Genomic DNA, 21928 nt, shown 5'->3' with positions numbered 1-21928 from the left:
AGAATGCTCAAAATTATCCTTTCTGACTCAAAACCAATGTACTTCCTAGACCATTAAAAACTAACAAACAAACAAACAAACAAACAAAAAAAACCCCAACAAATGCACAAAAATCAAGATAATTCAAAGTTAAATCTCGGCTGAAATTTAAATTAACAAAGTTTTTAAAAAAATAAATAAAAATTAAAGCTACTCAGAAACAGTCTCAAACTTGAAGTGAATTAATTGCTTTACATGAAGTAAAGGTAGAGGACAAAAGGTCCCTTTGCCTAAGGATTTATCATAGCAAAGTTACAACAGGCAGGCTGGCTTTGTCTTTTACAGACTCATAATCATAAATAGAGCATCTTCTTTGTACTATCATGGAATGTGATCCATTATCTGTCACAGCTGTACTACAGTACCCTATAGGGCAGCAGAAATTGTACTTCTACAAAATTTTCAGTCAATATTAACCTAAAAGGATCTATATTTCTTTAAAATAGCAGTGTAAAACTTTATGTCTCCTACTACTTCACTTGCTTGATGCACAAATAAAACAATTGCTTGATTATCTCAGAGTGTTGTGATGCAGATTTCTTCTTGTAACTTCTTTACCTTTAAGCAGAGACCACAGTAACAAATGTCAGGAAGTGCTTTCAAGTTCAAACAATGTAATAACTTAAAAGAAAGAATTTCAATTTATTTGTTTCAGCTGCATTTAGCCAAGCCTGAAGTTGAAGCACAAACTATTATACCTTAAAAAAAAAAGGATAAAATCTGCCAAAATGAATTGAAAATTTCCTATAGTTAGCAGATACTGGAAAGTCTAATTACTTGAGAATATAGTATATTACAGATTGTTTAGTAAGTGCTTTAAAGTCCATGCCTGCTTTTATATACCAGACATATAAATAAAGTTAAGTAACACAAGTTTTGCATGGAAAACAGATTTTACTACTACACCTGCAAGGCAGGCACATATGGCAAGACTAGAGCAAGGGCTGCAAGTGAGAAAACACATTCACTGAGTGATTTTCTTGTTTCATGACTTAAAGGATAAAGTTTTGAAATTATTACTTTAATCTCTAATTATTTTACCACAGCCAGGACTTCACCCACAGTTTCTAAGTTCTATTTAAAAACTTGCAAAATACAAAAAACCCAAGAAGCAGTATCATTGGGAAGCCAATTGCTTCTCTCTGGATAAAGAATGGTTTTCTAGGAATGAGTTAAACATTTATTTGTTTGACAGGGGTATACAATTCACTGCTTACCAGATGAAAATATGTAAGGAAAAAAATGTCAGGGGTTACTTAAATCACACCTATAAAGTTAATTCCAGGAAAGTTTCCTACAGAATGGCGTGTTTAAAAAGCACACCTGAGAAAATACCATCCCTTGACAAGCAAGCATTAATAAAAGTGTGCTATTGTTTAAATTATTGTAGTTATCCTCCAAAGTAAAAAATGCCCTTATGTATGTCAATTTGGAAGAAATATCATGTCATTTGTAGAAGTATTATCTGCTTTTTACATTAATTTCTTGTAGGTAAGAACCTGAAAATATACATACCATATATATATATACCACATTTGCTCAGAGCTTTCATATATGACCTGATTTTAAATCTGCTTGGGATCAATTCATGTATAAGTACACACTTCTGATAATCTCCACAATCTTTCAGAAAACTAATATATGTAAAATATAACACACAATACTTGATTTTTGAGGGAGTCTCGAAAAGTTGACCCAATAAAATTGTTTTCAAATGTTGTCGAAACTAACAGATACCTTTATAGTTAAAAATCACAAACATAAATAAATTTGACAGTCAGTTTCACTGACTGTCTTGAATGAAATTTTCCATGTGAATAACCTAAATGCATATCATCCCAAATAAAAAGGAAATACTTTATGAGACTTTAGCAGCATTTTGATCAGGCTGTAGCTTTTTTCTTTTTGCATTTTTACATCTAACCAGCCCAAGAAAGCTGACACATCTCCAAAACCAGGCATAAACAATAATTCAAATATTTACACTGCTGACTTCAATATGGTCAATTTTATGGTTTGAAGGTCCACTTTCCATTTATACTCTTGAAAGACTTTAAAGCTAAAGCATACTAGCTTCAATTAGCACAGAGTAATAGCAATTACATTATGGAAAGTAAATACCATGTCTCTAGCTCACAACATTGGCATTACCATGAATCAGCTCCCCAGGTTTCAGACCAGAGCATGAGTTTAGTCTCTAATATTACACTGAGATTTGCAGGTAAAGAAGCACAATAAAGAGTAATGAAGCAGGAAGATCTATTTAGCAATGTTTTCTTTTTTTCCTTTAGATGCAGAAAAAAATGCAACATTTGCAGACGTAGGTGACATCTGGGACTCGAGCCCAGCCAAACTATTCCACAGCAGAAAGCTCAACCAGGCTGCAGAGCAGTTTCGGCAGAAGAATGAAACCTCCTTATAAGTTCACAGCATAATTTCAACAGAGTGTATGTACAATCCATCCCATGATTCAGGACAGCACCCAGAGCAAGCTAGAAGTGCCAGCTCTTCCATGAAGAAATCTTGCTACCATCAAAAACTCCTCAATTTTGGCATATGCTTGCTTAAAAAGAGGAACATCTCCTGATATTTTGGGTCACAATATAATCAGCAAATGGCATAAGTCTACTTCTGATTTTGCAAGTCTTATTAACAGTAGAAAATCGGCTAGAAGACATAGAACAGTGCCTATTGACAAGGAAACATTACCTGCCTCAATAATTTAGCTGCACTGAATTAATAACCAGATGCACTACCCCTGAAACAAGCTGCTGTGAGTGGTTTAAGAGCAATGTAAAGGGATTCCAGCTTCAGACAACCAACACAACAGTCTAAACACAACACTTGCCATTCCCTCAGATGAGGAAAATACAGATGATAAACACAGAAAATGGAAAAAGAGAAAACAAGACTACACTGGTCAGTCTGACTGGCAAATAGCCATAGGTCATCAGCTGCCTAAATACTGGTTTGCTTTCTTAGAAACTCATCCATAAAGTTTTTTATTTGCCATCTATTTCTTGAACACCAATCCTCAGGAACATGCCTAGCTCATCTTTCAAGATAAAAATGTATGGATTAAGGAGAATAGTGTGTTCACTTAGAAGATGAAGGGAAGGCTGTGGATGTGTCTATCCGGGGTCTATCTAGACTTCAGTAAAGTGTTTGACACCATCTGCCACAGCATCCTCCTAGAAAAACTGAGTGCTTGCAGCTTGGGTGGGTGGACTCTTCAATGGGTAAAAATCTGGCTGGATGGCTGGGCCCAGAGTGCTGTGGTGAATGGAGATAAATCCATTTGGCAGTTGGTCACTAGTGGTGTTCCCCAGGGCTCCACCTTGGGCTGGTCCTGTTTAACATCTTTGTGGATGATCTGCACACGGGGATCAAGTGCACCCTCAGTAATCGTGCAGAAGACACTGAGCTGATGTGCTCAGGGGATGGAAGGCTGTGCTGGAGACCTGGACAGACTCCATCAGTGGGCTGAGGACACAGCTGCAGGAAGCTCAAGAAGGTGAAGTGTCAGGTTCTGCACCTGAGCCATGCAGTGATACAGGCTGGGTGAGGAATGGCTTGGGACAGAAAGGGACACCTGGGGTGCTGGCTGACAGCAGCTGAACCTGAGCCAGTGTGCCCATGTGGCCAAGAGGGCTGATGGCAGCCTGGCCTGGATCAGCCAGCAGGACAGAGAAGTGGTTGTTCCCCTGTACTGGGCACTGGTGAGGCCACACCTCGAGTGCTGTGTCCAGTTCTGGGCCTCTCACCTTAAAAAGGACATTGAGGAGCTGCAGTGTGTCCAGAGAAGAGAAACAAGGCTCATGAAGGGTCTGTAAAACATGTCTTATGGGGAATGGCTGAGGGAGCTGGATTTGTTTGGTCAGGAGAAGAGCAGGCTCAGGCCTCATGGCTGTCTACAACTCCCTGAAAGAAGGTTGGATGGAGGTGGGGTCAGTCTCTTCTGCCATGCCCGCAGTAAGAGGAATAGAGGAAATGGCCTGAAGCTGAGACAGGCGAAATTCAGATGAGATATTAGAAAAAAATCTTTTCACTATTAGGGTGATCAGGCATTGGAATAGGTTCCTCAGGCAGGTGGGGCAGTCACCATCCTGCAGATGTTTAAGGGCATTTGGATCTGATGATATAGGGGTTACACTGGCAGTGCTGGGTGGATGGTTGGACTGGATGATCTCAAAAGTCCCTTTCAACTCTGATTATTTTATAGCTCTACATGAACTATTCTAAATTCAGCCATGCAATATTAGGTACTAATTAAAAATGTAGGATGCATCCTGCCCTTTTGCATCACAAGTGTGATATGTGCAGTTTTGAGGGAACATAGCTGTCTGACCATTTGAGGTTCATCACAGCACAAGTTTTGTGAGCCAAACCTCACTGCTAAGCATTTGACAAATAGCCTAGAAATATTCAGACTTTTTGTCCTTAACAAATAGAAACTTCTAAAGAAATATTTACAGATATTTACTTTTCCCTAGCATAAGGTAAGAAACTGACTGTGGATAAGTCACATATTGTAAGCAACAAAAGGAATTAAGTGTGCAACACTCAAAAATCCTCAGTAGGGATATTCGAAACAAAAGTATCTGAATAAGATTTTCTGGCTTGTTTTTTGCAAGGGTAATAAGCACTGTCTCCTGAAAGTCACATAAAGGATCACTTTTTAAATGGCATTCCAACAGAGAATGATACAGCTGATAGGTAAAAACATCCCTAGGGAAGGAAAACAGTTTCCATATTTTTGAGGCATGTGTTCCCCTGTGAATCCCATAGGAGAGGGCAGGTATCTACATAGATTTCACCTATTCACCTTATGTTCCTCGGCTTCTTTGGGCGCAACTCCTTAGCTTCAAAGCTGCCAAAAGCTGCTTATTTAGCACAGCAAGGTAGTTATTAAGGCTACTGACCTTCTTTCTAACTTTAGGAAACACAGCAGAGTACCCTTTCCGTGTTCTGTAACACAAAGCTAAGCAGATTTCCGGGACAGCATATTTACAGCATATATGACTGATCTAAAAATAAAATAACCCCTTTTATGAGGGATTGGGTTTTCAATTTCTTTTTCCTTCCTTACTTTGAGCAACTTCCCTCCTCATCAGTTTCATACAATTCACTTTCATATCACCTTTAATAACCCTGTATAAGTCATGATCTTTCCTCATCTACAGCACTCAGAATTCCCCATGCAGTTTTTAAAACCTGGGATGACAACCAGGATTTTAGCAGATGACTAACTGCTATTAGTTCTCTTTTGATTTGATTTAGACATTAAGATGTGTAGATTACAGCTTCCTACAGGCTTTCACAGAACAGCTGCGATTGGAAGAGACCTCTGGAAGTTCAACCCCTGCTCAGGCAGGGTAAAAGCTCTCAGAAGACAGTCAATGCCACCTGGTATCAAACACACCTGACACCATGTGCCTTTTTCACAGAAACGAAAAAACCCTTTTCAGGTAAACTAGAACTTCCCCATCCATGAAACTAGGAGATAGATGGTGATGGAACTATTTTATTTTACTTGGATGGAAGTTAACTAAGAATTACTTGTGCATTTCACATCCACACCCCATCGCTCCAGAACTGTGTCACTACAGTGATTTGAACATGTATTTGGAAGAATATGCTCTCAGTGTCTTTTAATCCCTCTTTCATCTTCCTTTTTTACCCTTCTTTGTTCAACTTAGTACATTTGCCTCTTGTTTTTTACAGTGCTACAGCTTCTGGCTCTAGCACAGGAGGGTAATCATACCTTTTGAAATGCGCAAAAATCCAAACTGCCTACTTGGTGTTGCCATCTGCTTGCCCTGACAAGATAAAAGATATTCTTGACCTCATACAACAGTGCACATCAACCAAAATCACAGGTACTTTATGCAGGATTAAAATGTAATATGCAGTAACAACTATGGTCTAAGGCAGAAAAAACTTGGATTGTTCAACATCTCATTTCAAAACACATTCTCTTACTCTGTGTTAGTGAGGCAGAGCTCTGTAAATTAGATATTGCCCTGTGCTTCGTGTCCTGGCCATGCATAAGGAGTGCCCTGCCCCAAACCTTCCCACCTCCTGCCCAAGGACTTCCCTACAGATGCCTGTTGATTGTGTGCACAGCCAGGCAGACAAAACTCCTGACATTTTATAAAGGACTGTATTAATTAAGCATTGTTGTTGAACGAACAAAGACTCTCAGCCATTTTTCTAGGGAACTAGAAGGATTCCCATTAGATGTAAAACAAACAGAACTTCTCTTTCCAGGAATAAAGTCTACACTTGCTTTCATCTCCCAAAATCCAACAAAAACTCCCAGCTTTGCAGCAGACCTGTACAGTCAGGATTCTCCACGACCTTCATTAACAAGGCAATGAAAACAAAGAGACAGAGCACAACCAACATCCACACAAAACACAGCTCAGGACTAAAGAGCTGCACAGTTCTATTACCATCGTATCATGTTTTAGGAAGCCTATATTTTTAAGGGAAACTGAAGGAAATAGACAAACACTTAAATAGCTAACTCTGGTAGAAAATAAAAAATAATCTAATTTTTAATATTTTATATTGAAGGGCAAGTATAAAATTACACGTGGAATGTTGTATTCTAAAGTAAAAAGTAGTGTTATGTCTGAGAGTAAAGCTGGAAGAAAGAACACCACAAGAAAGCATAACAGTCCCAGCCCCCACCTCCTCTCTGGATCTGCCTGCTCAAACAGATCTGAAGCAGACAATGAAAATCCTCCCAATTTAAGAAAACAGTGAAAACTGTCAAACTCATAATGTTTCCTAATCTACAGGGGCTGAGAATATAAATTATATTTGCCTTAGGCTGGTCCAGCAGAGCATGCTTTTTTGATTGTCATATCCAGTTAAGAAAAGCAATATGCTTCATAAAATGGAGCTTCTATTTTTGACTAATAAACATGATCTGGTGCAATTTTTAACTGGCTCAACCCATAACAGCAATATTTCATATCCTCAGTATGTCCATGCACCAGCTCTTTTTCTCTTAAAATGACAAGCAGTAAAACAGATTGCCAAATACAGCCAAACTCCAAAAAAACATTTATCAGCGACTCAGCTCGTTGTGATACAGAATTTGATGTTGCCAGCTTTTATATCCCAGATAGATAAACAGCAAATAAGCCCTAAAGAGCTTGCCCTGTACTGGGACACGTCACTGTCCAAGAGCTACACACACGTAGGCTGGAGCTGAGGGAGGTTTCATGCAGATCTTGCTGGCTTGGCAAGGTTTGCTGAGCACTCACCTTCTGCTCACTGCAGAGATCTGCCACTACTGAACCTGAACTGCTGTGACTCCATGTCCCAGTTCAGGAGCACTGGGAAGGTGCCAAGAGACCAGTGAGCTTGGTATTGCATCACGCAGCCATGGCCCGTCTGGTGCTCAGCCTGCGGCTGGCACACACTACAGCGCTTTATTTTAGTTTTATTTTCCTTTCTGAAAATATCGAAATACAGCAAAATACCACTCAAACTACTTCTGGTGCTTCTGCAGTTCAAGCTTTAGGTCAACACCAATGTTGGAGCATTTACTCGAGAGCAGAAATTCAAGCTTGCTGTGCTGTAACCATGAGAAATAAAGAAAATGAACCCAAATCAAATATCTTCCAGCACCTCAAGAACAAAACACCTGGCAAAAAACAAATAATTTCAAGGAATGACAGATTCACTACTTGTTTGCTGTCCTTTCCTTCCTCTACATACTTTTCTTTCGCTGTGTGATTAGTCTTACACTGGTGAAGTTTTTAGCACACTAACTGGAGAACATACTAATCCAATTATGGTGCTATAGGATTTTCTTAATATTCCTGAGAGTTGTATTGGATAGATGACTAAGTCCTTGGGATTCCTTTTTCCCCCTTTTATTTCATTGAGAAAGCATGGAACTGGCATTTTGACTGTGACATTTATTTTGCTTTATTCTTCCAGTAAAGAGCCACATCAAAGGTTACAGTTTCAATGAGTATTTGAAGAGACAAATAGTAAGCTTTGCTTTCAATTATTAATTTTTAGTTGTAAGAGTATATATGGCTGTCCAGCAAGTAATTCTCTCTTTGTTTTAAGCCATAAAAGTCTAATATCATTCCTGCTGCAACATTTCAAAAGTCACCCCATGTTATTGCTAGTTTCATCTCCTTTCACTTCTGTGACCACTTCAGCATATCATATTTTTTTAAGGTGTCTCTAAATTAACCACCAAATTATGGAAGTTTTTTTACTTCATTTCTTTTATCACCACAGGGTCAGCATTTCACTTGACAACCACTTCATACTTCTTCAGCTGTCAATGTAAAACATGATCTACTCTAAGGCTGCAAGTCCTCAGCACTATGGTACTATCAGGAAGTGCCCTTCCATGCACATCTTTTTTGAGGGAGACCCATTTGGCACAGCAAATTCTGCAGTCCCCCCTCTCTCTTCCATGTTGTGAAGCTGCTGGTCCCTAACTCCCAGTGTCCTTACTGGTGGATTAGATAAAGGTCTTCAGGTTCCCTTTCTCATCCAGGTGTGATTCAGCACTGCTTTGAAAAGGAAAGCTTCCAAACCAAAGCTCAAAGGATAGGCAGCTGAAAGCCTAGGAAGCAGGAGGCATTGGAAGGCCTACAAAAATCCCAGTTCTTCATTAATGCAAATCAGCTACACCTGGCACACAGTGTCACAGGGCGGAAGACTGTGGTGATAGCTGAGGTATTGAAAACAACCATCAAATGCAAATTCATTACAAATCCCTCAGTGTGCACCTGTGCATTTGGGAAGCAGGCAATGCTGAGCTCAAACTGTATTTTAAGACATCAGGTGAAAAGACTGGGGAATTCTGCTCCTCGTTCCAATAATTATCACGCGCCACAAACAAGGGGCATTTGTGTCATTCACAACACAATATTTCTGGTCCCATTTTGAGACAGTCAAGCACTGCTCTGTTCAGATTTGCAAGGTCTACATAACCTCAGCAGCTAAGTCCCATTATGAAAAGCTACTTAGGAACAACTCTGAAACACATCTGATTCCATAACATGCTTCTGAAAGTCAGGCAAGGTAGATAATTCCCTCTGTTAATATGGACTCTGATCACATTTGGAACTAGGGTGTTACACCTGTTAGTTTTAGTAAATGGTAGGATATAGATACCCTTTTTTCACAGCACCAGGGCTCCTTCTCTGAAGGCTGAAGCCACTGTGAGTCAGCAATGACACTTGGGAGAATTACAGCATTTCCCTCTATTACAAATGGAAGGTAACCAAGAACTTCACAGTTCTTGCAGATGAAAAGAACACCTGCTGCTTAACTACCACTGGAGTCAAGCCCAGCGCATGCAGATGGCAGCGCTCAAGGTGAGGGAGAAATGGATGGTCCACAACCGGGAAAAGGAGGCCCCACCGCCCCTCACACCAGCGGGCAACCCAAGCTACTTGCCCTTGCCCTCACGGGTTCTATGGCCGCCAGTTTTCACAAGGCGACCTGTCCGCTTTGATCCGGGTAGGAACAAGGAAGCTCACCCCAGGGACTGCCCACAACCCACCACCAGGTCCCAGCCGGACCTTGACACCCTCCTCACCTTCCACCAGCTCGTCCAGGCTGGTGAGCTTCTTGCTGCCATCGATGGTGTAGATGGTGCGGACCCCCTGGGGCAGGTTCACGTTGTCCGACAGGGAGCGGGTGAGCTCCACCAGGAGGGCGTCGAAGGAGCGGAAGCGGTCGGGGGAGATGGCGTACACCAAGCCCTTGAAGTACCTGTCCCCGTTGCGGTAGAAGCGGGCTTTGCGCGCCTTCTTCTCGGAGCTGAGCGCCTGCAGGGTGCGGGTGCGGTAGAGGCTGCAGTGCGCGCTGTGCGCCGGGCTGGGCACCAGCCCATTGCCCCGCGGCCCCGCGCCGCCGCCGGACCCGGAGCCTCCGCGCCGCGGCCCGGAGCGCTGCTGCCGCTTGTCCCGCTCCTCGAAGTGCTCCAGCTCGATGCTCCGGCTGCTCGCCATGGGGAGCCGCCTGCCCGCCCTCCCAGCTCCGCTACGGGAGGGCTGCTACGCCTGCCCGCCGCGCTCGCAAGGGCTCGGGCCGCCTAAAAGAGCATCGCGCCCGGCCGCTCTCGCCGGGAGGGCTGCGGCTGAGCGCGGCGCCCGACCTGCCCGGCCAGCGCAGCCCCGGCCCCGCCGCTCCCCGCTGCTGCTGCGCCCGCGGCCGCGCACAAAAGCATCCCTCACGGCCGAGCGCGGCGCCCCCGGCTACGGGCGATGCCGGGGGCCGGGCGAGAGGCTCGCAGGAGCCCCGCGGCCGCGCCCCCGCGCCGTGCCCATGCGGGCTCGCACAATGCGCGGGTCCCTGCTCAGCCCCTTCCCCGCTGGCTCCGCCGGGCAGCGGCGGCGGGGCCGGAGCGCCTATTCCCGCAGCGAGGACAGCAGCACCGGCACTCGGCGCGGGCAGCGGCGCAGCCTCCGGCTCCCGGCGGGGAAGCAGCCGCAGCGGATCCGGCGGCAGCGGCGCTGGCGGCCCGGCCGTGGAGCGCAGCGGAGCCGGAGCCGGAGCGGGCGGGGCTCCTGCCGGGCCGGGCCGGGCCGGGCGGCAGCGGGGGCGGCGCCAGCTCGGAGCGCGTCCGGCGCGGGGGCGGGAGCGGCCGTGGGAAGGGTGGGAGCGGGAAGGGAAAGGGGCTCTTGTAGGAAAGGAGAATTTGGAGGCGCAGCTTTCCCGTTGGGTAGCGCTGCCCTTCTGGTGGTCCTCCAAGGGCCATCCGCCCCTCAGGCGCATCCGCGGAGCTGCCCTCCAGCCCTCTCCCGGCTTTACGGGGCTCAGTCATTGCGTTAAAACGCTAAAAATGCTCCTTCTGTACGGCCCTCAGCCCAAAATACATCCCGGGGAACAGAAAACTGGGCATCCCTGTCATTTGTTGGTGGAACTGCTTTAAAGGGCATGTAGAGATAGGACGTGGGATAATGGATTCAAAGTGAGAGTAGGTGTTGGATAGATAGATAGATAGATAGATAGATAGATAGATTGGATATTGGGGTGAAATTCTTCCCTATGACCATGGTGAGGCACAGGTTGCCCAGAGAAGCTGTGGCTGCCCCATCCCTGGAAGCATTCCAGGTCTGGTGGAACAGGGCTTTGAGCAAGCTGATGCAGTGAAAGGAGTCCTTTCCCATGGCAGAGGGGTTGGAACTAGATCATCTTTGAGGTCCCTTCCAACCCAAACCATTCTGTGATTCTATGATTTTCCTTTAGCATTTGTCACCACCTCTCCCTAAAGAGTCAAATAAACCCAATTACACAGCCTAAACCTCCTAAATGTGCTGCGACCCACGTTCCATGGTTTCCCCAGGCATCTTCTCAGTGCTCTTGACGTTGCCCAAATCAAATTCGCTTTTCATAGAAATGGCCAACAAATGCACTGAAATGGATGCAATTTCAAATTTTTCCCAACTTAGTCTCAGCCATTTTGGAACATATTTTCTTTTCTTGGCGCAATGCGAATCTAAAAAAAATGTGAAATCTTTTATAACTACATACATGTTTTCATCTCTTTTTGCATCTCTTGCATTGGGAAGCTGCAGTTGTGTTATTAGTTGTGTCTATACAGGTATGCTCTTTTGTCCAATATTCTTTGCCACACTTTTGATGGATTTATTATTTTTTTTCTTTTTATGCTTTGACATACCAGTAAAATCGAGCACTTTCTCACCATTATTACTGGGTTTCTTGCCAAGCAGATTAGACATCTAGCTACAAATTTCTAAAGACGATACATAGAAAACATCAGTGAAACTCATTCTTTATTGAAGTACCAACTTCTGTGATGCCCGAAAACCTCCACAGGCAAAAGGAAGAGATAAACCACGGAGCTGGATATCTCCTCTGGTGGTAAAATCAACAAAAGGAACTGGATGAGAGGGAATTTTGTTGCAGTCAGGGCGTGAATACCCTTGCTAAGGTTAGACACACAGTTCTTGCCCAGGAACCAGGACCCAGAAGCCACAAAACAGTGTGGATCAACTTTTTAGACTGGCTTTGATATATAGTTTCTAGTCTTGATTACAAGCAAAAGTTACACAGACAAAATTAAAACTCATGTGTGTAACTTTGCTCCAAAGTGGATGGGTCTCAGCTACAAAGTTATAATTTTTTCCAAATGGTTCCACGCTTCATGAGCGTGTCTGGCCTTTGCAGAACAAGTCACATTTTAAGTTCAAACCTCAGCAGATGGTTATTTGGACTAACCTTTTTCCTTTTGCTCAGAAGCAGGTCACAAACACCCAGGGAAGTTTAATCCCCCCCTTGTACACACCTTTTGTCTCTCTGAGCTGCTAACCATTGCCACAGGACAGTGCTCAGCTGTGTGCAGAGGACTCATGCAGACTAATATGCAAATACACACACACACACACACATATATATATGAATTTAATCTATTGTCTGTGTCTGTGTTTGAATACAGGTTGGAGAATCTGGTACCAGGGTTAGCATTTTGTCAGTTTCAAGGTGTTTTGCTGGGCGGTAGGATATGTCATGTGTGGGACTTGCTCCGATTTCTGAAATCTCTAGCTAGAGATGGGATGGAGAGAAAGGATTTTTATGAAACCTCCTGTAAAGTAAAGCTAAATAGAGTTCTCCAGCTTTCACCAGGAAAATTATCTGTCCTCCTCAAAGGGAATTCCTGCTACAGAGAACTTTTGAAGTCTGTAGAGCAACTGTGTTTTGTAGAGTATATAAACACGAAATTGACTTCTGATCTGTAAAACGAAACTATTTCTATATTAAGAGGTTATTTACAGAGAGGTTGGGATGAGATCTGTATGTGTAACTGCTGAGGAAATTCAACATGGCCCTACAGCTTGTGCTCTTCTTTTTTTTTTTGGTCCTCCTCAGATGTTATGGATATTTTTAGTAAGGTCTGTAAGCTCCCATTGCACAGTGCTTCCATTGGCGTGCTTACTTTGCCTTTTCCTTGCCACGTTGTTTCCCCTACAGAGTTATCTGTAGCCAAACAGATGTTTTAAAAGGCTTTCCAAGATGAGGGCAATTTATTACAACCCCAAAACAACCCCATATGCATCCGAAGGGCATTTGTTGTTCAGGTTTAGAAAATTAATGTGATTAATGTGCAGTCCTGTACGGAACTGACCTATGAAATCCCACTGTCTTCTTCCAAAATGTGGCTGACAAATTAGCAGTTCACTTTACAGCAAGCAAGGTTACATGTATAAATGATACCTTACTCATTAACCTAAATCTCCAGACGCTGTTAAAATGTGATTATCACTCATTCTTGTGATATTCTTACTCTGTAAATATACATTTTCTGTTTGAATAGAAAAGAGCTAGCTGTTTGCATGTCCAGCTAACTAATCAGTTCTTCCACCTGACTTTGTTTCTTTCCTTTCTTTTTTATTGTGGTAGGCGTAATGAATTCTTGGTTAAAATGTCATCTTGTATCTAGAAGAGCTCCTATGTGGTTTTGTTGCTTGATTGGTTGTTTTAAAACAAGCAAGCCCTGTGAGAAGTTTCTGAAAGGAAACTAAGAAAAGTTTACCATCATACACAATGTCTTTTTTCCTTCTGTTACCTGAACTCTTTACCATCCTGGTTGTAATCAGTGACATTCAAGTTACTCAGAACATTTAATAGGATTGATAGGTGAGAATCAGTTCAGAATTAGAGTTAACAGTGGGTGGTATTAGGAAAAAAGTATGTATCTGGCCTTTACATTTAGCCCATTGATTTCACCTTGAAAATAATAATTCATAATGTTACTAAAGAAGGGAAAAAAACTCACCACAAACTTGGGGTCTGTTGACTGAAGATTTTATTTACAGAAAATATTACTTGAATAATTCAATAAGGAAATGCTTACTTGCGGCACCAAGGATACCAAATTTGAGTATTTAAGCAATTCGATGATTATTTGCAACGATTTGTTTTCAACCCAAAAATGTTAAAATGCTTTTAAAATATGCATACAATAAAATAAAAGCAAAAGTTTAAGCCACTTGACCAAGTAGCAGAGAAATAAATCAATGTAGGTGGAATAAGGAAGATCTTCAGTCCTTAGTGAGCCAGCTGTGCCCAGGTGGCCAAGAAGGCCAATGGCATCCTGGCCTGGGTCAGCAAGTGTGGCCACAAGGACCAGGGCAGTGATCATACTTGGTACTGCTGAGCCTGTACCCCAAATCCTGTGTGCAGCTCTGGACCCCTCACTACAAGAAAGATATTGAGGGGCTGAACCCTGTCCAGAGAAGGGAAATGGGAGCTGGGAAAGGGTCTGGAGCGCAAGTCCTGTGAGTGGCAGTTGAGGGAGCTTGGGATGTTTAGCCTGGAGAAAAGGAGGTTCAGGGGAGACCTCTCTATCCCCTGAAATGGGGTTATAGCCACGTGAGGGTCAGTCCCTCCTCCAAGTAAACAGGGATATGACAACAGGAAATAGCCTCAAGTTGCACCAGAAAAGGTTTATACTAGATATTAGGAAAATAATTCTTCACTGAAAGGATAGTCTAGCTTTGGAAGAGGCTGCCCAGGGAAATGATGGAATCAACCATCCCTGTAGGTACTTAAAAGATATGTAAATGTGGCACTTGGGGACATGATTTAATGATGGACTTGGCAGGGCTGGGTCAGCAGTTGGACAGGATGATTTTAAGAGTAATTTCCAATCGAAACAATTCTATGGTTTCATAATCTCATTATGAAGCTGTTCTTACATTAACACTTCTTGATGAATGGGAATGTGAGCATGAGTGTTGTTGAATATTGAATTATCTCTATACAACTTAATAGATCATAGGGAAATGACTGAGTCCAAGATCTGTGATAAGTCTGTGTGAGAATTTATCAGGCCTCAGAATTATCCACTGGTTTTGATAGATTAGATGAAAATGCCATATAGAAGTTCAGTTACTTTTAAAATTATTTTGTACACTCCCCAAAGGACATCTTTGTCTTTAAATTTGTCTATAAGAATATTTCTGTACATCTATTTAAGATTTTTGAAAGTAGTAAAAAACCATATGAATAAAAGCCAGACAAAACCAATGTTGAACTTCAAACTCAAAAAATGTAGAGAAGAAAAGATCCTCACATTATATATTTAAGAAGACATAAATGTATCAAAATCCTTCCCAGCAAAGTCCTGGGAAAGGACCCATAAAGCCTCTTCATGGCTGGGATTTCATATCAGCCAGTAGCTGCTCAGATGAGTATTTTTGTCTTCATATCCAGTATTTTTTTTCTTCCAGATTAGCCTTTTTTTGCAGAACATCTCTAGCACTTTGGTAATATTCAACAGAGACATTCTGTCCCATTCTCCTGTCCCTGATGTAGGAATGCATAAGGGAATAGGTGGGATGCTACCTGTACCCAGAGCAGCATGAATGAAGTTGTAAAATATTCTCAAAATAGATAAATACATCATGCAAGCCTAGTTTTTATGGTGTAGTGAACTTTGTGGAAGAGCTAGGATACCCTCTCAACAGATTCCTTCTGAAGTCAACTGAGATCTCAGCCCTTCTGCATTCCATTAAAATTCAACTTCTGGTTATAACTGGCTGTTCAGTGACATGAGATAATGATCCTCACCCACTCAAGTTAGATCAGAGATGATCATCACATTAAATAAATTATGTTTTTTTATGACAGAAATAAATGCCTAACTCCATGTGCCCATACTGGTGGATTACATAAAGATCTCCAGGTTCCTTTGTCATTAAATTCTGCAGGGGTGATTCAGCATTTATTTGAAAAGGAAAGTTTCCAAATCAAAGCTCAAAGGATGCACAGCTGAAAGCCCAAAAAGGAGGAGGCATTAGAACACCTACAAATTGTATGTCTTTGCTAACGAATCTGCATTGAAAGATATTTGTGAAGACCCTTTTTTCCCAACAGTTCAAGGCTGTCATATTGACTTCTATGACTCATTTAGGCTTTGCATATGGCCAATTTTATCTATCAAATACCTCTGCAACCGAATAAAAATAGCTTAAAATTTAGATAATTTGAAGAGAAGAAAGGCACAATTTACAGACAAATCTTTTACTCATCTATTTTCTAGCATATTTAGAAAGAAGTCATTAGGGTTTTAAAAACATCTCTATTACCTTTTTTTGCTACTAACCCCATCATCATTTTTGTATAAGCATTAATATTTTTAATTCCATTTGTTGCTGTTTCATTACAATACATCAAAATTCTATATTTTCAATAGAAATGTCTGTCTGAATAGTTGCTGTAACTCTGGTTGGACAATCCATGATCCAGGATTAAATGGATCATTTATGTTTTACTTAAAAAGTATGATTATTCATATGGTTTTAAAAATAGGAGAAATGTGGGATCTTGAAAAAACCCTTAAGAACTATGTTATTTCAGATGTTAAATAACTTATAAGGACAATATTCCAATACATCTTTCAAGGATCACTGCCAATAGTTATTTTAGTGAATTACCAATATAATTAAAAATGAAAAATTAATGTGTTTTCTGAGACAGCTACTTCAGCAAAGATCTAAGGTCTAAGGTAAACTGATGCCCCAAACCTGATGACAACTAGAGATAAAACAACAGTGAAGCAGTACCTATTCTGAAACAAGTAAACTACTAAAGGAAAAAATTTAATTTTATAATATGATGGTTACTGAAGCAAAGCATAGAATTCTCTCATCTACACTCCTATTCCTTGATGGCTTTTTTTCTCACCCACCTGGGGCTGCTGCCCTTATTTGAATCTGATATTTGCAAATTGGAATCTGGCAATGTTCTTGGTAGAATAATAACCCTCACCTCCAAAAATGTCATACAGCAGGAAGCTAATATTGCATATTTAGTTTGCTTTGAGAACAAACCCATTGTATAGTGTAGCTATATACCAAGAGCATCAGCAGGCAATAGAACAACTGCAGAGAATGAAATGAATAATAATTTTCCCCCTTGCTTTCTTCCATGTCACAGTTGACTTTACTGGCTTTGGAGGCCTTTTCATCCAAGGAATGACTTTTTGTAAAAGGAGGAGAATGTACAAATGACTTCTATTGATAACATGACCAAGGTGCAAGAAAAGGTGAGGTACCACATTGAATCACAGCTGTCAGCAAAAGGACAAATTTTCAAGCCCACAAACCTCTTTCACATCCAGAAACCAGCAATATATCAGCACCATTTAAAACCAGTGTTGCTCTAAGAAAAATTACTTGAGCAATTAATTAATGTTAATCAAAGTCAAGATCAGAGTGGCATATTTGCAAGAGAAAAACAGCAGATGTAGAAGCCTTGTGATGCAGAGAGTAAAATAGGTGATCGTGGCTTGTGGGAGGTAGAGGCAGAACAAGGAACTGCCTTGAAGAAGAACACTGGATGTGAAAAAGACCTCCAGACTTTACACTGGATCTGTGAATTCCAATACCTGGAAGAAATAAGAATTTTATTCCTTAGGTTTACTTTCTGGCTGAACCCTGCAACTCCCTTGAGGATTTTGAAAATCATAATTAATGCAGTATAAGAATGGTGATGCTTTACAGAAATACCTTGAAGATCGGAGAAGTGGAATGACTAGTAGAAGTAAAGGTGTCAAGTCATATATATATAAGGATTTTTTCCTACTCCAACATGGAGTAGAAACTCACCACTGGGAAACAGAAGAAGAGAAGGGGGGGAATGCACTGTTGATCAGTTTTGGCTAAGCTGCAAGAAAGTAAATGCAGCCTTTCACTTTTTCATCTGAAGACAATCAGATGTGGTATTTAATTAAAAAATAGTGCAGGGAGACTTTCAGAATAAAATATTGCTGAATATAACTTAAATTCTTTTAAAGAATAATGAGATTTTATTTATGTAAGAGTAAGCAAGCTTTTATTTCTGGTCTGTTGATATGTTTAGGGTGAGCATGGCATTGTCTGTGGATGCATATCTTACTTTCAAAGCCACTATATGAGCCTTATCCTTGTTGCTGCTTGGCTGTGGAAGTCCTCAGCCATAGGATATTCCTAGTGATGGACTTCATAAAGTGTCAGAGCCTCAACTTGTTTTGTACTGTACAAATACAGTGATGGGGATGATCAGGACGGGTTGCAGAAATTGCTGATGATAATTTTATAACATTAATTAAAGATCTGTCACCTAGCCAGCTACTGAGGGACTGAGTTGTATCCCCTTAGAGTGTTTTCACTCTTTGTGTGCTAATATATGCTCTGTGCACATCACTAGAGACTGATTTCAGCTTAGTGCTCTAATAACTTGTTTTAGAGAATTCTTGCATCTAAAGAAAGGTGTTGTTCCAGAGGTGAGATATCAAGCCCAATCCTGGCCTTCCAGGCTTATGTGAATTCTTTAGTAGTTATGGAGTTATTATTTGCATGTGTGTTGTCAGATTTACAGGAGAATGGTACGTTGCTGTTTTGTCCAATTACCAGCAAAGGTTTTAGTTAACTTCAGCAGAATTATTCTGTCTGTTCATTGGCACAGTACAAAATGAAGTTGAGTCAATAAGGTCAGCTCCTGTACAGAAAAGAGACAGCAGTTACTTGGCTTTCATGTGATGAGAGTGTTGCTTTAGCTTTTAAAAGGAAGTCAGATACAGTGCTGTGAAAATCCTTAATCTTCTCCTGTTCTTTCTCTATCAGTCATACTTTAGTTGGCGTGTTTTTGTACTCTTTGTATCTCTGACAAGAAATCTATACATTTGACTTCTTGCTGCCAGCAAAGCCATTTGCATTAGGAGCAGGAGGATGCCTCTCAACTACTACAGCCAGCATGGTCGAAGTTGTGTGGGACTTTGCCAGATTGAACTTTTGGCCTTAATAAAATAGTGGAATGCTGCTTTGGGGCTTAATTTTTATGCAGTAACATTGTTAATATCATATTTCTTTTCTTCAGATGACTTAGATTGAGAATATTACTGCCTTATGACTTCTTATTTCAATGTTTCCTTTAAGACTGCTGATCCTGACAGGTCTGCAAAGAGGAAAATAATCTGATTTGTCAATAAATAAGAAAATCATGAGAGCTAAGTGGAAGAAATCTTGGTGAGCTTCTCTGATCCTGGTACTGTGTATGGGCTTGAAAGCAAAAATTTTGCTGCAAAACCAGTCATGCTTCTTCCAGACAGAGTAGTAGTGTGTGTTGCTTTGTAAAGAGCTGGAAATAATATAGAATTAAAGCATTTGCATAGAGATTGTCAAGGGCAGCCAACTCTTATTCTTGAAAAGGCAGAACCTTAAGCAAAATATATTCCAAGGTCAGTTGTGACTCAATTAGGAATAATTCTTATGTAGACTTCTAGCTGAGAGGCAGAGGAGATGAGGGAAGCACAGATGAAGGGGCACAGAAGCTCATTGCTGACAGAAGAACAACTATGGCTACAGGCACAAAGTAACCTTGGGCTGTTCCAGAGTCCCCAGTACATTTGCTGAGCCTGAATTTGGAACAAAAGTAATAATTTTGAACCTCTTTTTTCCCTTGAAGGAAATTCAGATGCTAGAGTTTAACTGGAAATGAAGTCTTCTTGGAGAACTTAAGGTATTTTCTTTATGAACTTCCTCAAACCTCAGAAGTGGGAGATTTTGAATGCAGTATAACCCTTTGGTTCTCTGAAAGTAAGGAGAAGCAAACCTTTCCCAGGGTACTCAGTTTTAGCTCTTGGTTCTTTTAATAACCATAATGGATTAAGTGCCACGAGTACACTGAAAGGACTAAGTGCTAAACCCAGAGAGGTTACATTCCCAAGAATTTATCTGGAAGGGGTGTGCCTGCACATGGTAATTCATCAACTGATAAACCTGACCCATGCGTTTGCAGAACAGGAACAGAAATACTGCTGACAAACACAAGAGTTGCAATAAAGTGTCCTGGGAAGGGCACTTTCTTCTCATCATTAAATGCTTGGGTTTTCTTTTCCCCCCAGAATTAGGAAGTTCCTTAGTCACTCCTCTATTGTTCTCCTGCCATATACAAAAAAAGCCTGAATGGCTGAAGCACAGGGAAAATAAAAACCATTCACAGCTACTCAGTTACAAACACAGAGGTGTTCTATGTCTTTTCCTCAGTGATGTAAGTCACTAGATCTAGACTGTTGTATAGGAGCCAGGGGTGAATTCTAATGGTGAGAAAAATCTTTCCAGGAACAACTTCTCTTTTCTAGTAGAGATCTCTTAGGAAACATGATAGCTCTTACTGGTCTTTATAAAAAAATGAAAGTTTTATCTCCATATATTTTTATATATACACACACACATGTAGCGTCAGCGTGTGTTCTGCTTTATAGAACAGCAACTGTAACACCTGGAAATGAGTAGTTAGCCAGAGCAGATAACAGGGAATTAGGCTATTAATCTGCTTAACAAGGACATATGCCAAAGTAGTTTAAATTGTGCTAGTTTGCAGTTCTATTCTTATATAAGAGGCATTAAAATTTAGCAAGATGTGCAGGGGTAAAAAAGAATATAAGACTATAGTTCATTCAAAGTCCAAATGCAAGTGCAGCAACTGTCCTATTTCAGCATTTTGCCCATTAATAGACAGGCTTGTGGTCCAATATGAGCTGGGTTTACACCAGCTGGGATGGTATAGACTTGATTGATGTGCAAAGCTACATTTTTCAGCAGATATTCCATCTGTTCTCTTGTCTGATCCTCTACTGGCAAATTAGTCATGAGAGTCTGCTGTTATCATACTATGGAAATATTTCTAGTTTGATTTTCTAAAATTTTAATTCTATTTTCGTTGGGCAGTTGTGTCTCCCACTGACACTTTTGTTTTGAATGGCAAGAAAACAACTTTGCTGTGAGCATGGTGGAGCTTTTGCCACTCTGCTGCTCATTTACTCTAGGGCAGGTAACTCCCACGGAGACTCAGTGACCTCTGAAACTGCAGGTCATTATTCTTTGGCCTGGGAACATCTATTACATGTTGTGGAAATGCTGTGGATTAAACAAGGAGAATAGAGAGAAGATTAATATTTAGTTTGTGAGATATTTCTCAAGTGAAAACCTTAAGAGATAAAAGATCATAATTTTGGTTTTGGGTTTTTTTGTTTTTAATGTGGTTTGATTTTTTTTTGTAATTTAATCCTTCCTCACCTCTGGAAGATTTTTTGGTGTGGGGAGAAAAGGTGATGCTGACTTCGCAACATCTGTTTTTATAGATGATACATGGGTTAAATACTGCTCAGCCAGTTGCTGGAAAGTGGTGGTTTTGTCCGGATCTGAGGAAAAACCACGTTCTGAGAGCCGTGTTTGTACTCAGGGGAAGACTGGTTGTACCCGTCGGGTTTGGTCAGATTACTCTGCCATCTTGTGGGTAATTCGAGGATGTGGAGGATTTTTTATTATTTACTTTAGAAATACAAGTTTTATATCTCCGTAGGCTAATATTTGCGGGAAGACAATTTTGGTATTGTTATAAGAGAGGATCAAAGGTGAAAAGACCACAATTTCCAAATGTATCAGGTTCTTTGAGCTAACTGCATGTTTGTATCCTATTATGCAGCTTAGTTATTTCGCTGGTTTTCATCTCTTTTCTTAAATTAAGGAATGCATTTGCTACCTAAGATATTGAACAGCAATAAAAAAGCAAATTTAAATTATATTTTCTGGAGTACAGTTCTTTGTCTATTAGGAAAAAAATCAAAAAACACCCCCCAGGGAAATAGAACAAACAAACAAAAAACCAAACCATCTCCTGCTTTTTTGTGTTAAATATTCCTGTCCTGCTCTTCTTCAATCCTCTGGTGTGTTGAGCTGTTTCACAGAAAATTATTGGACATTTCTCTACTGAGAACTAGGAAGAGCTGCAAGAAGAGCTTATACATAACCACAGAATTTTGTAGCTCACAAATTGGGTCTAGCTTGTCGTATCTCAGTCTATGTGCTGTTATCTACTGAAAATAAATAGG

General features: G+C 41.0%; 1 protein-coding gene across 6 annotated transcripts in view; it reads right to left on the bottom strand.

Annotated features, from left to right (window-relative positions):
* DCLK2 (doublecortin like kinase 2) overlaps positions 1 to 10555 on the bottom strand; it is an 80162-nt gene extending 69607 nt beyond the window's left edge. For 5 of the 6 annotated variants that reach the window (XR_004060665.1, XR_004060666.1, XM_030946900.1 and 2 more), the window contains exon 1: positions 9626 to 10040. Coding sequence is in view for 4 of the 6 variants with exons in the window: in XM_030946900.1 (XP_030802760.1) it covers positions 9626 to 10040 (415 nt within the window). In the remaining 2 variants the exon portion in view is untranslated. Of the gene's footprint in view, positions 1 to 9625 lie in introns of all 6 variants that reach the window. The other variant, XM_030946899.1, reaches the window with a different exon arrangement.
* Positions 10556 to 21928: the final 11373 nt, after the last annotated feature.

Source organism: Camarhynchus parvulus, chromosome 4 (genome assembly GCF_901933205.1).
Source record: "Camarhynchus parvulus chromosome 4, STF_HiC, whole genome shotgun sequence".
NCBI classification, from domain to species: domain Eukaryota; kingdom Metazoa; phylum Chordata; class Aves; order Passeriformes; family Thraupidae; genus Camarhynchus; species Camarhynchus parvulus.
This window is presented reverse-complemented; position numbering and strand designations above follow the sequence as displayed.